Below are 15,643 nucleotides of genomic sequence, written 5' to 3' on the forward strand. Positions count from 1 at the left end.
TTAGCCTGTTGTAGCTTATCTGAATACCTGACCTTAATGCACTTTTCTTTACAAAATCAAATTAATAAATGTAAATATAACATAAGTATAAAATGAGTCTTCATGAGGGATCAATATGTAAAAATTGTGGTGAAACACTGAAATAAATGAAAGTTATATTAGGTCATATAACTTTACCTGGGCAGCCCAAATGGACTCTCCGTTTTAGCACATGTTCAAATGCATTCAGAGCCCATACCCCAAACCAACAAACCCTCTTTTATCCCATGTAGGCCCTGGAAAGGTGTGCTGAGAAGGTGATCTTAAATGATTGTTTTCCAGAGCAATGTTTTCCAGTTTCCAGTGCACCCATATATCAGAACTGAGCCAATAATAGTGCCCCTTATTGGAGAGACTCTGTTGATGTGTTGGGAGATGGAAGTAACCAGAACTGTTTAAAATTCATGTTACTTTGCATATTGTATATATTAGTTTTGGTGTTGTTATTTGAAAGGCTCACTTAATAATTGGCCTTCCGGGTCCAGCAGTCCCTAATTAAGGAAAACAAAGTGCTGTTCCTGAGCCAACAAAAACACGCCTGATCACCCCTTTCTGACAAACAATATTCAGCAAAGGCCAGATTAAGCGTGAGCTAATTTGGATATCAGATTTCTTACAAGCAAATACCCTTAAAAAGGCAAGGTCTGAAAAACATACACCAACTTGTAGTGATCTCCATTCTGTATCGTTCTGTGTATAAAGGTGTGTGTGTGTGTGTACAGTGAGTGCTACTGAGAGACTCCTCCTTAACAGCAAACAGGATGAAACACTCCCCCTACGTCTCTCATCATTCTTTTGCAGTGCCTCCTACCTTATCTCTCTTGAGGGAAAGGGTTATAGTGAGTGCCACATCCTGTGCAACCGCTTTCTGGAACTGTAGACCATTCCCTATTAAAGATACAGTGCTGTGGAGGAAAGACCCTGAGGTGAGGAACAGAACAGAGGAGAAGAGAAAGTGCAGTCAGCAGCAGGTAAGCAATGAGCAAGTGAAACCTCAGTCAGAATATAAATCAAATGTAAATGTAGTGGGAAAATATTTGGCTGTCATGTAACTAAAAACTATCAAAACTGCAGTGATCTGATTACAGACAGAATAGTTTACATTTACACTGTTCTTGTGAGGACAATGAGTGCAATGTGATTTGCGTACTTTTGTGGTGAGAACGCTCTGAAGTGTCACAGCTCCTTGCACAACTGGCATCCCACAGCCAAATGAGAATAATGTAGTCACACTACAGCGCCATATAACAAAACAGCTTATTATGCAATGGGGGATATCATCATCATTAATTGTTAATACAGATAGAACACAGAGAAAAACCTTCTGGTTGTATCAAGACTGACTGAAATACTTTAACAGCTTTTAAAGATATTTACAGTGATCACTGCCATTTTAACAGTGAATTGTAAATTGTAACTGGAATACAGCACATTGTAAATGCATGGTCATTTCCTGGTACTACGTATTATGAGTAAATGTCTAACCAAATAAAAGGTTTGTTTTTGATGAAGTTAGTCAGGATATAAGACATATATAGTACATTTAAAAAATGTAAATAAATAAATAAAATCTTAGCAAGTCTGCAAATCTGTGATACATATAGACCTACAGTATAATAAAAATAAGAAAGAAAAGAATACAACAACAACATAAACACTTCTGTACATTTCTGACAAAAGTCCTTCACCAGAGTGATGTCCAAAATGATGTGGATTTGTACTACGTAATTCATATATCATTCTAACATGGTGATGTAGAACCCAGCTTTATAATCTCCATGTTCGAGTGTTCATTGGCTGAAAAGCTTCAGTATTACATTTTCTTCCTCTTCTGTGCTCAGATATAATATATTTGATTAATATTTGTACAACATTTCCATTGTGTGTTACAACAAATATTTTGCTCAATGTCACCGCACTGGCACTGATGGTGAGTCAGAGAGGGTTCAGTGTGTTACCCAGACCCAGGAGACAGAAAGACAGCAAGTGTCTCACATCTTTAGACTTGTGCACGTGGCCTGTGTTTTGTCTTGGTGTTTCCCCTGAATGGGGAATTATGTGCTCATTGTTTCCTTTAGGGATCTATTTACATTTGTTGTGCTAGATATCATTGCTAATTAGGTTAATTTTGTCAAAGCTGTTGATTCAGTGTTACTGTAATAAATCAAACATTTATCAACGTGTTCATATTTTTAATCCCTCTCTGTGGTTACTACAGTATGTGACACTGAATTAAACACTTCCTTGTAACATGCTCGGCCATTTTGGAATGTTTTTCAGAGCGGGATTATATAGTTGGAGTGTAAGTGAAGAAGAGGAGTGCTGGCTCATACTGGAGGGCTATAATGAAGCAGAAGGGTGAAGTGGAAGACAGCACAACACTGATCACCATGTCTGAGCTCCCTGACTATAACTACGGAAGCATGGGCATGGGTGGAGTAAGTGTATGTGTGTGTGTGTGTGTGTGTGTGTGCTGAAAATCTGAGAGAATGAGCAAGTAGGAAAGAGATTGACCCTTTGATTCCCCTGCTTTGTGAGTGCATTATGAGCTCTTAATAATAAGTGATTAGTTTGCATGTGGCTTTATAGAAAGTCAGCACTGTCAAAAAACACCAACACATCAATTTTTAATCCCTCCTGTGCTTTGCATATTTGGTAACACATGACAAAATGTGTTTTCGTGTACCTTTGCGTTATATTCATTCTTGTTTGGCTAAACAAGTGGTAGGGTGAAGTGCTTTATTTTAGTTTGGTCTCCTGTATAACCGATAAGTAACGGATGACATATGGATCCCCCACAGTCACCTCAGAAGGATAGGAATGTGTTTAGTGATGGAGTCACATGCATTGGTAAGTCTGCATTTGATGTTTTTCAATATATATGTAAGTGAATGCAAAAAACAAAACAAAACTCAGTGTTACTGGAGGATGCAGTTAACAAATGAGCACATTCAATGAACTGTGTAATATTTAAATTGTGCTCACTTCCAATCCATTAGTCATGTATCTGATGAATAGCCTTGATTTTTTTTACTAGACTTGATTTTACCAATGATCATAGCTTACGAGAGAAAACACACTAGTCACTAAATATAAATTCAAATAACATGGAACTTGCTAATCTAATGAACATATATTTATGTTTTTGTATTTGTGCTGTTACACTTTATTGTACTATGATTTTGAAATGTTAGATTTTGTGCTGGTATGGGAGGAGCCTGTGAATCAAGCAAAGCCTGATGAACCAGAAGACAAATCATCCAACACCACCAATGATATCCACAGGAAGTGGAGGACGGAGTTCCTGTCCAGGCTGCAAACTGCTGGCCTGCATCAGGAGATGGTCAGTATCAAGTATTGACTCATAAATACCAGTCACGCCACTTGAGTGATGATGAGTGATGATTAGTACATTCCAAAATATGCTATATAACTGCAGTATGTACGTACTGTATATGCCTGAGGAAAGAAACATGTTTATATTCAGTTAGAATGTTTGATTAGGCAAACATTGTCCATAGTGTGTGAATGTGCAAGCAATTGTGCCCTATGATGGGTTGACACCTCGATAAGCTGTATGGAAAATGGATGAATAATTGCATTTTGGGAGTATTGGTGCAATATACTATTATAAAGTAGTATAGTAGATGTACTGCAGAACTTATAAACTTGATAGAAATGTTTATTTAATAAACTGTTTAGCTGAACACTGAAAGAGTTTTGTTTAGCTAAACTACTATGGTGTTCCCTTTATATTTAATACTCTATTATTAATGTTTGATTAAATTGTGTCTGTTGTTAGAAAGAGGTTGTGCAGGGCAAGACAAAGACAACATATGTGCTATTGAGTGCCCCCTGGAATGTACTATGTTATTATGCAGAGGAGATCAGCCTCCGGGTACCATTACAGGTGAGTCAAGTGGAACACACATAGGGAATGCAAATTACTGTACAGAAACTTTACAGAGGATCTGTTCATGAAAAATGTAAAATATACTATATGGCCAAAGGATGTGGACACCTGATGTGTGCTTGCTGAACATCCTATTCCAAAAACATGGGCAGTAATATGGAGTTGGTCCCCACTTTGTTGTTCTAATAACCAGTATATTTAGGAACATGGTTGTGGAGATTTATGCTCATTCAACCATAAGGGTATTAGTGAGGTCAGACACTGATCTGATGAAGGTTTTCAGTGGGTTGAGGTCAGGGCTCTGTGCAGGCTACTCATGTTCTTCTACACCAATATTGGCAAATCATGTTTTCATGGAGCTCGCTCATGGAGGGGCATTTCATGCTAGAACAGGTTTGGGCTAGGCCCCAGGGAAATTGTAATGCTACAGCATATAAAGACAATGTAGAAAAATATGTGCTTCCAACTTTGTGGCAAAAGTTTGGAGAATAACCACATATGGGTGTGATGGTCAAGGTGTCCACATACTTTTGGCCATATAATGTAAATTTATGAAATGTGTTATTTCTGTCTGATGGATATGTGTTATTTCTGTCTGTCATGAGCTGTCTGTCTGATGGATATGTGTTATTTCTGTCTGATGGATCTGCTCTACAGGTTGAGACATCTCGAGAATCCAATTGGTCAGAAACAGCCCTCAGAAATTTACACATCCCTAATATCTTTGCTCAGGAAGTACCCAACCCTCCACCAGACTACTACACCTGCCAGTTCCGCTCGAACAAGCTGGAGAGGTACAGTATCACCTCTGCCCTGTTAGTGAGCTTCAGTGGCAGTCAAACGCTTGTTGTTTGTCTTTTTAACTATAATGAACATTCAGTTGATCATGCACTGGAAGGGTTTGTTATATATACTTCAGGAAGCAGGAATGTAAAGGTAGTTTTTAAATATAGTATGGGTCTGTTCACATACAGTAGTGTTTACACAGAGTTCGCTTGCTGTATCACCTCCTTAAAGTCAAGCACACACACACGTACAGACAGTACATTTATCGTGTCCATATTTTGCTTGCAGGTTTCTTGGCCATGAAAACAAGGAGACTTTCTTCAAGATGACACAGAGGCATCAAATTGTAAGCTTGAGTGCTTGAAAGTATTCAAACAATAGCCAGATATGCTAGCTGATTTAGCCATTAGCCTGTTTTACTGTTTTATAACATCATGTACACAGGGTGTGTTAAAGCACTGTGCATGAATAGGATACAAATTTGCCCGTCCAGCTACCAAACTGGTGTTGTGTCTCAAATCGCATGCTTATGTACTATTCTAGAGCATTATTGACTACTAACACTAACTGCTTTTCCTACTACAGTTAGTGTTTGAATTTTAAATACCTCTCATGTCACCTTCAAACTTAAAGAAGAGTCTGTTTGGTGTACCAGCCTTCGGGATTTTCTAGAATATAAATTCTTTTGAATGTAAGGTGACAGTTTTCAATTTGAGACGCAGCCCATGACAACAGTCACGACTATGGCAGAAAATTTTTGAAGAGAGACAGAGCATTGCTGTGTATGAAATCTCCAAACATATATATACACACACACACACACACACACACATATATATATATATATATAGTATGTATAAAGTGCATATAACATGTATTTATTATATCACAGTGCTAATGACGTCCTTCTGACTGGTCAGAAGGTGTTGATTAATTTAAAAAATTTATAAAACAGCACAACTATAATACTGATGGCTGTAATTCGGAGGACAGTCTTCAGGACAGAGGACTCATGACAAGCTGTATTTTTTTCTATTATTAACTTAAGAGAGGGGAAAAAAGAGAGGCTGTTAAGCAAAGGATCGTTTATTGCTGTTATACGTGACAACAGAAACTTGTTTTGGGGCAGTTTCTCAACATTAAATGTAACTGTATATTACTAAAAATTTACCCTGTGTTTTTCCTTAAATATTCAAATAATTATTTTTTTTGCCACATCTATTGTATAAGAGGAAAAAACACTTCAGGATGTACTGTTACAGGAAAATAATAATTTTCGGGGTTGTAAGCATCACACCACCCCATTGTTTATTATTTCCCTACAACAACACACCATATAGTGTTTTATTCCTTACTTATTTCATAGTGTTTTTACATGGGGAAAATGTCCCTAATTCTGAATAACATATCACTGACACTACTAAATGTGACATACTGATAATATTCTCTACTTTTGTCCCACAGCTGTATGAGATATTAGCTAGGACGCAGTTTGGAACGTTAAAGAGAGGAGAGGTTGGGATAGCCAGGCTGGTCAGTGAGAATGTGTTCACTGCTGCCTATCCCTTACATGAGGTGAATCTCTTTTACACTCAGATGTAATATTGCCATGAGAAGAATGCAAAGATGTAAAAAAAAAAAAGGCTCTGCTTCTTTAAATGTTTCTCTTCTCCAGAGGGTTTATGTTTTAAACATGAAGTCATATTGGCCAATATAGAAAATATCGAACCTATGCTTCAACAAGTCATGTAGCTGGCAGGAAGATTGAATACAAAAATGCTCATTTATTATTATTTTTTATATTTCATGTGCATTCACTCGCAATCATGAGCATCTTTGTTCAGTGTAGGTACAAGAATGTTTATAATAAATAAAGATTTTAGATAAAGTTGTCCTTCTATATACATACATAGATACATACACACCCACACACACCCACCCACCCACACACACACGCACGCACACACACACACACACACACAGATATACATAAAACCTTGCTTGATATTGTCCCTCATGGCTTTACATACTAACCATTACACTCATTCTGTCACTGTTGTTTTAAGGGGCATTATCAACTACCCAAAAGTCCACTTAACCCTGACTCTCTGAGCATGAGGCAGATCTTGTATCAGTATTGGGCACGTTGGGGCTGCTGGAAGAAATACCAGCCTCTGGACCACATTCGTGAATATTTCGGCGAGAAGGTCGCACTCTACTTTGCCTGGTTAGGTACGTGGTATGAAGATGTGCAAATGTAAACTAAATAAAAACATACTGTGATGTTGTATTTAAATACTTGTGTTTGCTTCACTGAGAAAACAGATTAGGTGATGATATTTGTAAAGTTTGTGTTTCTTATCTAAATGTAAATAGTGTTTGACAAGTTTTACCCCACCCAATTCTATCTCACACTTACTATATTTTTAATCATCTCTCTCTCTCTCTCTCTCTCTCTCTCTCTCTCTCTCTCCAGGCTTTTATACAGGGTGGCTACTTCCTGCTGCAGTTGTAGGCTTCCTCATGTCTTTATTTGGAATCTGGCTTATGGTCACTGATGTCCCAGCGTGAGTGATATTGATATCTTTCACCTAGGCCAAGAGTATTAGTAGAGTATTCCTATTCATGACCTTTAACCTTTATGATCTATTATATGTTTCCCTTAGGCTGGAGATGTGCAACAGTGGTGACAGTATTGTCATGTGTCCAATCTGTAACATCTGCAGCTACTGGAACCTCTCCAGCATCTGCTATACTTATAAAGTGGGTTTAAGGAGTCTGCGTGAACGGTACTGTGTAAGTTAGTGTGCTCTATGTAGTAAAATATTGTCTTATTTTGCCACAGGCAGGATTATTATTTGACAATGGTGGAACGGTGTTCTTCAGTATTTTCATGTCCCTCTGGGCAGTCACCTTCCTGGAGTACTGGAAGCGTACCAGCTCTGTCCTGGCCCACAGATGGGACTGCTCCGAGTTTGAGGAGACTGAGGTAAGGAGAGAATCGAAGAAGACTCTAGACAGCCATGTAACTGTTACAAACATCAAAACAGTGACGTGGGGAAAATAATTATCCATATTATCTTAATTTCTGACCTTGGAGGTCATCAGTGTGTGTGTGTGTGTGTAAGAGGTTAATACATACTGTATTATAAATATAACAAGTCTTTCACTGATTAAAGGAGCAGTATGCAACTTTCAGTTGTCAGCATTAACATTAACACACCCTCTCCTCCCTCCAGCCCACCACTGCACCCGTCAAAATATGTATTCCTTATGAGGAATGAGGAAAGATGGTAGAGTGAATGCTGTCTTTATGCACTTGAGTCCTGCCTCTCAATGCATGTTACACTGGGCCATGTAAATGCAAACTTGAAATGAACAAAACAGGCAGTTAAATTGCAATAAAATATTGTAGATTACATATTTTTCTAAGGAAATTTTCAAATTATATGATTTTATAGGACTAAAAACACCTTTCAACATAACATACTGCACCTTTAAATAATGCAGGAGGAGTAGAGCAGTTTAATATGGAAAATAGCTCTACATCAAATATACTACACAGGTTTCACGCTAGAATGTGTCTCAGGATTTTGTAATTAGACATGTTGTAGCTCTTTTATAGCTACATCTTCATATCATCGATTTTGATTTTAGGAAAGGCCAAGGCCAGAGTTCACTGCCATGGCACCAATGACAGTCCGTAATCCTATAACAGGGGCGGAGGAGCCACATTTCCCAGAGATTAGCCGGTTTCGGCGCATGGTGACTGGCAACATGGTCATCATTCTGATGGTAAAGTAAAAATGACAAGGAAATGAACTTCCTCCTTTTATTCTTGTGTTAAAGAACGTTCCATTTGTATTTTGATACGAAGTTTGATCTCGGCAGATTGCTGTAGTTTTGATGTTCTTGATAGCTATTATTCTCTACCGGACCATCCTGAGCATCATCATCTACAATTCTCAGAATTCTTTTTTCATATTCTCTGTAAGTACATTTTGGCTATTATAAAGCACTGGCTGTATCATACTTTTGAATAACATCATTATCATTATTTGAAATATCAGAATAGTATTGTTGTCTTTTTAATCTATTAAGCTATGAAGTACTTTTTTTCATCAAAGGCTGTACAGGGGATTCATTGACAAGCAAACAGTGTATTTGCCTAATAAATAAGCATATGTTTAATTGTAAAAGCTGGCCCTAGTTGATTTGTACCAGTGCTGTGCTCTTTGTCTACACCACAGGCTGGGAGGATAGCAAGTCTCACTGGCTCAGTGCTAAACTTGGTGGTGATTATGTTACTATCTAAGGTCTACACACGTCTTGCCCAAATCCTGACCCGATGGGGTGAGCAAGCATGTGCTGAAGTTTCATCCGTGGTTGTTGTGATAATGCAGAGCTCATGTTTTTTTTTTATTTTTTATTTTTTACCACCAACAGAAATGCACCGTACTCAGACCAAATATGAAGATGCTTTTATTCTCAAAGTGTTCATCTTCCAGTTTGTCAACTTCTACTCTTCTCCCGTGTACATTGCATTTTTTAAGGGCAGGTGAGTTTACAGCAAACACTGTTCACTTCATGTGAAAATAAACAGTTGAATTATAAGTGGTGTTTTTTTTTTTTTAAAGGTTTGTTGGATATCCTGGAAACTATTATACACTTTTTGGGATTCGAAATGAAGATGTGAGTGTAAACTGCATTTACGTTGATACTATTTCATTAATTAGTTGTTCAGTGGTTTTCATTCATTTGTATTAATTCCTTTTTTCCTGAATTCCATGAATAGCATTAAACAACAATGCTTATTTAATAAAGTTTTCAGTCTTAGTGATCTCATCGGTTCATCTGATTTTTCCAGTGTGGTGCTTCGGGATGTCTTATTGAGCTTGCTCAAGAGCTGTTGGTCATCATGGTAGGAAAACAAGTCATCAACAATGTTCAAGAATTTGTTCTTCCGTAAGTCTCCATTTCTTTACAACAAAAAAGCTGAATTTTCGGATTTTTCCTTTAAAATGCTTAAAAATGCATCTTTTCTTGACCCCATCAGTAAGTTAAAGGCATGGTGGCACAAGCGGAAACTTCATCCAGCTCAAAGAGAGAAGGGAACAAATGATCAAGATGGTTTGGCACCCTGGGAAATGGATTATAGTCTGTTGGTGTGCGAGGGCCTATTTGATGAATATCTGGAAATGGGTGAGTTGTTAAATTTGATATCATTCCCACACTTAAATTCCCACACTGATTTTTTACATATAGAGAACATCTCTGATTTGAATGCTTTCATAAAGCTTCTCACATGTTATATAAACACTAGGTATTTTTTGTTATAGATGTATTGCTTAAGTTATTGTATAAGTGGGAATAAAGACTGCTTCCTAATTTGAAAGATCCATCTTCAGTCTGAATCACAGGCTTCAAAGCAGGAGTAAGTTACGTCATGGTTAAAATAGGGCACCTAATAAAGAAATAAATAATGGTTGGGCATGTTGTTATAATAAAATATTCAATGCCATAGCCATATGACGCAGCCTGATGCAAAGCAGACTCAATGTTATTGATTATTTACCGATAACTGCACATCCTGTAGCACATTTAATGCCCTTAACATTTTTAACATTGAATGTTTTTAATGTTTTAACGTTTAATGTATTTAACGTCGGCAAGACGGGTTCCTATTATTAGATTATGCCAGCTCTGAACAGTCTTTCCCTCACCAGTCTCTCTTTATTTTCTCTCTTTAAGTTAATAAAACAAATAACCAAGGAAAAAAAATACACAGCTTGGCAAATTACTGTGAAACTTGACAGTGCAACATCCTCTGTCCTGAAGACACTCCCATTGGAAAAACAAACAAACTGGTTTAACGAACAAACTGGTCTAACAAAGTACTGACAATTGACACTCAACACTTGTTTCATAAATTATAGATAAGCTTTTCTGTGCCAATATATATACTCAATCATAACATATATATATATATATATATATATATATATATATATATATATATATATATATATGTGTGTGTGTGTGTGTGTGTGTGTGTGTGTACAGTGAGGGAAAAAAAGTATTTGATCCCCTGCTGATTTTGTACGTTTGCCCACTGACAAAGAAATGATCAGTCTATAATTTTAATGGTAGATTTATTTGAACAGTGAGAGACAGAATAACAACAAGAAAATCCAGAAAAACGCATGTCAAAAATGTTATAAATTGATTTGCATTTTAATGAGGGAAATAAGTATTTGACCCCCTCTCAATCAGAAAGATTTCTGGCTCCCAGGTGTCTTTTATACAGGTAACGAGCTGAGATTAGGAGCACACTCTTAAAGGGAGTGCTCCTAATCTCAGCTTGTTACCTGTATAAAAGACACCTGTCCACAGAAGCAATCAATCAATCAGATTCCAAACTCTCCACCATGGCCAAGACCAAAGAGCTCTCCAAGGATGTCAGGGACAAGATTGTACACCTACACAAGTCTGGAATGGGCTACAAGACCATTGCCAAGCAGCTTGGTGAGAAGGTGACAACAGTTGGTGCGATTATTCGCAAATGGAAGAAACACAAAAGAACTGTCAATCTCCCTCAGCCTGGGGCTCCATGCAAGATCTCACCTTGTGGAGTTGCAATGATCATGAGAACAGTGAGGAATCAGCCCAGAACTACATGGGAGGATCTTGTCAATGATCTCAAGGCAGCTGGGACCATAGTCACCAAGAAAACAATTGGTAACACATTACGCCGTGAAGGACTGAAATCCTGCAGCACCCGCAAGGTCCCCCTGCTCAAGAAAGCACATATACATGCCCGTCTGAAGTTTGCCAATGAACATCTGAATGATTCATTACATTACATTACATTTATTCACTTAGCAGACGCTTTTATCCAAAGCGACTTACAAATGAGAAAGATACAAGCAAAAGGATTCAGAGGACAACTGGGTGAAAGTGTTGTAGTCAGATGAGACCAAAATGGAGCTCTTTGGCATCAACTCAACTCGCCGTGTTTGGAGGAGGAGGAATGCTGCCTATGACCCCAAGAACACCATCCCCACCGTCAAACATGGAGGTGGAAACATTATGCTTTGGGGGTGTTTTTCTGCTAAGGGGACAGGACAACTTCACCGCATCAAAGGGACGATGGATGGGGCCATGTACCGTCAAATCTTGGGTGAGAACCTCCTTCCCTCAGCCAGGGCATTGAAAATGGGTCGTGGATGGGTATTCCAGCATGACCATGACCCAAAACACACGGCCAAGGCAACAAAGGAGTGGCTCAAGAAGAAGCACATTAAGGTCCTGGAGTGGCCTAGCCAGTCTCCAGACCTTAATCCCATAGAAAATCTGTGGAGGGAGCTGAAGGTTCGAGTTGCCAAACGTCAGCCTCGAAACCTTAATGACTTGGAGAAGATCTGCAAAGAGGAGTGAGACAAAATCCCTCCTGAGATGTGTGCAAACCTGGTGGCCAACTACAAGAAACGTCTGACCTCTGTGATTGCCAACAACGGTTTTGCCACCAAGTACTAAGTCATGTTTTGCAGAGGGGTCAAATACATATTTCCCTCATTAAAATGCAAATCAATTTATAACATTTTTGACATGCGTTTTTCTGGATTTTTTTTGTTGTTATTCTGTCTCTCACAGTTCAAATAAATCTACCATTAAAATTATAGAATGATCATTTCTTTGTCAGTGGGCAAACGTACAAAATCATCAGGGGATCAAATACTTTTTTCCCTCACTGTATGTATATAAAACTCCAATACGTTCAGAGGGGACTGTGTATATATACAGTCCCCTGTGAAAGTATTGGGACGGCAAGGCCGATTCTTTTGTTTTTTGCTATACACTGAAAACGTTCATCAAAAAATGAATATGGGATGATAGATCAGAATTTCATAATTTCTTGATATTTACTGCACATCTAGATGTACTCTTACTAACTCCTCTTTACAGTTCTGCAGTTTGGTTTCATTACAATCTTTGTGGCGGCTTGTCCCTTGGCACCACTCTTCGCGCTGGTGAATAACTGGGTGGAGGTACGTCTAGATGCACAGAAATTTGTGTGTGAGTACCGTAGGCCCGTGGCTCAGCGGGCGCAGGACATCGGGATATGGTTTACAATCCTAGAGGTCATCACCTACCTGGCTGTGATTAGCAATGTGAGCATTCCTGCTTTATAATATATCTCGATGGCACGGCCTCTCTCCATTTTGTTGTTTCTTGTATGAATCATCATTAAAACATCTTTTGAAAATTTGCTGAAAGTATTTTTTAAGAGCGCCTTTTTTAGTGTAAACATAATCAGCGGAGCCACTAATGAGAGGTTAATGTGTTTTTGTTTTTGTTTTGGCCATGTCTAACTCCCTGTTCCTTTGTTATCAGGCTTTCCTGATTGCTTTCACATCTGATTTCCTGCCACGTCTCTACTATCGCTACACCACTGAGGGCACTCTGAAAGGCTACATCAATTTCACCCTCTCTGTTGCACCCAACAACTTCACCCAAAGTGATATGCAGTGCAGGTAGAGAGACTCTCCCAGTAAAGCATGCAGTTGTAGAGTGTTGATTTTATGACATTTGGAGGAAGTTTGCGTAACTGCGTATTTAAAAACTGCACCTCCTTAAACATATCTGTCTACTGCCAAAGTACAAAGAAACTCTGATGTGTATTAAGAAAAAATGGCTATTTAGTAATCTGAAGTTACAATGTTTGTCTTCAGGTATCGGGGATTCAGAGACGAAAGGGGACATCACACTCCTGAGTACTATAATCTGCTGGCTATTCGACTAGGTTTCGTCATTATATTTGAGGTGTGGTCAGTATGTATTACTAAACTATCTATCTAAATTCATGCAATTTGTATTTAAAATGATTTAATTATTGATATGTTTGGAGGTGTACGGCGCACCTGTTTACATTTTAACAAACAAAGCTCATACTACACTATTACCACAAAAGCAGCTTAACCATTTGTATTTTTTCAACTTTGACAGGAACTTCATGCCTCTAATATTTTGAGTGTAGGGTTCACATTCTCTTTTACATTTTGTTTCAGCATGTGGCATTCCTAATTGGGCGCATGATTGACTGGATGGTACCTGATGTTCCAGAGGAGGTGGAGATAAAGATCAAGAGGGAGCACTACATGGCTAAAGAAGCTCTAGCTGAGAATCAGGTGAACCTGTCTTAGTTGATAATGTATTAGTTAAATACTTAAAGATTTAACTATATAAATGTGTAATCTTTGCTGTTGTCTGTCGATACGAAGGACTTAGAAGCGGCTGTAGAATCATCTGTATTACGACGCAGAGGAAAATCAGAGAGATCCACACCCTCACCTCAAGACACTCTCTCCTCTCTGCCAAGTGTGACTACTGAGGACATTTCTAAGGACGTCTGACATTTATCCAGGACATGGATGAGTGGACATGATGTATTCATAAGACTAAGAGAAAAACACAAAGGTTCATGCTCTGGCTAATTAAAAATCAACCACAAAATAAGAATAAATGTTATTAAATTGGTTTAGTTCAAGTACTCAAATAGTCCACTGACCAATGACAATTTCTGTCCATCTGGACGAATCATTTGCTTGCTTTTGTATTTCTCAAAATCTTGTAAGGGCAATTGCAAAACTACGAAATATCTTTATTTAGTTTGATTATTGTGACACTACCAGTTTGAGAACTCAGTAATACAGTGCAATTGTGCAATCTCAGTCATGACAATTCAGTGATTACAAGATGTTATATTTTTACATGACACATAATTTTCAGAAGTCTCATACTGTATTATTACCCATACAATAACCTAAATAAATTCTTAAAAGAAGCAGGGGTTTTGTTTTAAAAGCATTCAATGTGTTATGAAACCTACATATAGTTATTATGTTATGTTTATTTTTATTATGTATTTATTATGTTTAGTATATTGTCCCCCACCATTTACATATTACAGTACATTTACACACAGTAGGGATTAACACAATGCTCTTATCTCTATCTGTTTAGTATGCAAAATATTTGTATCTGTTTTCATATTCAGATTTAAACCGTAAGTGGTTGTGGTCTATACTAGATTTTTGATTTATTTTGATTTTTTTTATGTTAACACTACCACTGTGCCCTGAAAACACTAGAAAACACTTAAAACTGAATTACTACTGTTTTTAAGTTTGCTATACTGTATTCTGGAAAGATCAGAAAAGTTTGCTGGACATGTTGCTGTAAAACTACTATACTACTATAGAATGCACTATAAAACTGGAATGCTGTGATTCTGTGAGTCAAACTGGGGTCCATTATGCAGAAGGTCATAATAATGACTGTATGATTTTCTGAGAAGATTGTATAAATTTTAAATATCTTTAAAAATTATTTAAAATGTAAAATGAATTTATTATTTTTGAGCTCAGAAAAGGGTACACGGTGGCTTAGCGGTTAGCACGTTCGGCTCACATTGCAAGGGTTGGGGGCTGCTGCTGCCCTGTGTGTGTTGAGTTTGCATGTTCTCCCTGTGCTGCGGGGGTTTCCTCCGGGTACTCCAGTTTCCTCCCCCAGTCTAAAGACATGCATAGTAGGTTGATTGGCATGTCCAAAGTATCCATAGTGTATGAATGGGTGTGTGAATGTGTATGTGATTGTGCCCTGCGATGAATTGGCACCCTGTCCAGGGTGTACTCCGCCTTGTGCCCCATGCTCCCTGGGATAGGCTCCAGGTTCCCCGTGACCCTGAAGGATAAGTGGTATAGAAAATAGATGGATGGATTGTATTGTAGGGATGTAACAGGATATAAATACATTGTTCAGATTGAACAGATAATGCATGATAAACAAATGTGAATACAGATTACAGAGCCAAACAATAGGCAACGTATTCAGGGTTAAAAAAAA

General features: G+C 38.0%; 1 protein-coding gene across 3 annotated transcripts; it reads left to right on the forward strand.

Annotated features, from left to right (window-relative positions):
- The first annotated feature begins 508 nt into the window (after positions 1-508).
- On the forward strand, positions 509-14,794 carry ano7 (anoctamin 7). 3 transcript variants are annotated; one of them, XM_053646968.1, is made up of 24 exons: positions 509-1,010; positions 2,320-2,477; positions 2,841-2,889; positions 3,234-3,382; positions 3,842-3,949; positions 4,610-4,746; positions 5,027-5,084; positions 6,203-6,313; positions 6,805-6,970; positions 7,215-7,305; positions 7,405-7,501; positions 7,584-7,727; positions 8,396-8,533; positions 8,630-8,728; positions 8,989-9,091; positions 9,185-9,296; positions 9,376-9,430; positions 9,606-9,703; positions 9,795-9,940; positions 12,704-12,909; positions 13,133-13,272; positions 13,471-13,561; positions 13,807-13,926; positions 14,020-14,794. In XM_053646968.1, exons 2-24 carry the CDS (start codon positions 2,385-2,387, stop codon positions 14,149-14,151), a joined length of 2,643 nt encoding a protein of 880 aa, XP_053502943.1. In that variant the 5' UTR covers positions 509-1,010; positions 2,320-2,384; the 3' UTR covers positions 14,152-14,794. The 3 variants fall into 3 exon arrangements, with proteins under 3 accessions (XP_053502943.1, XP_053502942.1, XP_053502941.1); XM_053646967.1 differs by having other exon boundaries at positions 7,405-7,527; positions 7,625-7,727; positions 8,989-9,296; XM_053646966.1 differs by having other exon boundaries at positions 8,989-9,296.
- Positions 14,795-15,643: the final 849 nt, after the last annotated feature.

This window comes from Ictalurus furcatus, chromosome 17, assembly GCF_023375685.1.
Source record: "Ictalurus furcatus strain D&B chromosome 17, Billie_1.0, whole genome shotgun sequence".
Taxonomy (NCBI): Eukaryota; Metazoa; Chordata; class Actinopteri; order Siluriformes; family Ictaluridae; genus Ictalurus; species Ictalurus furcatus.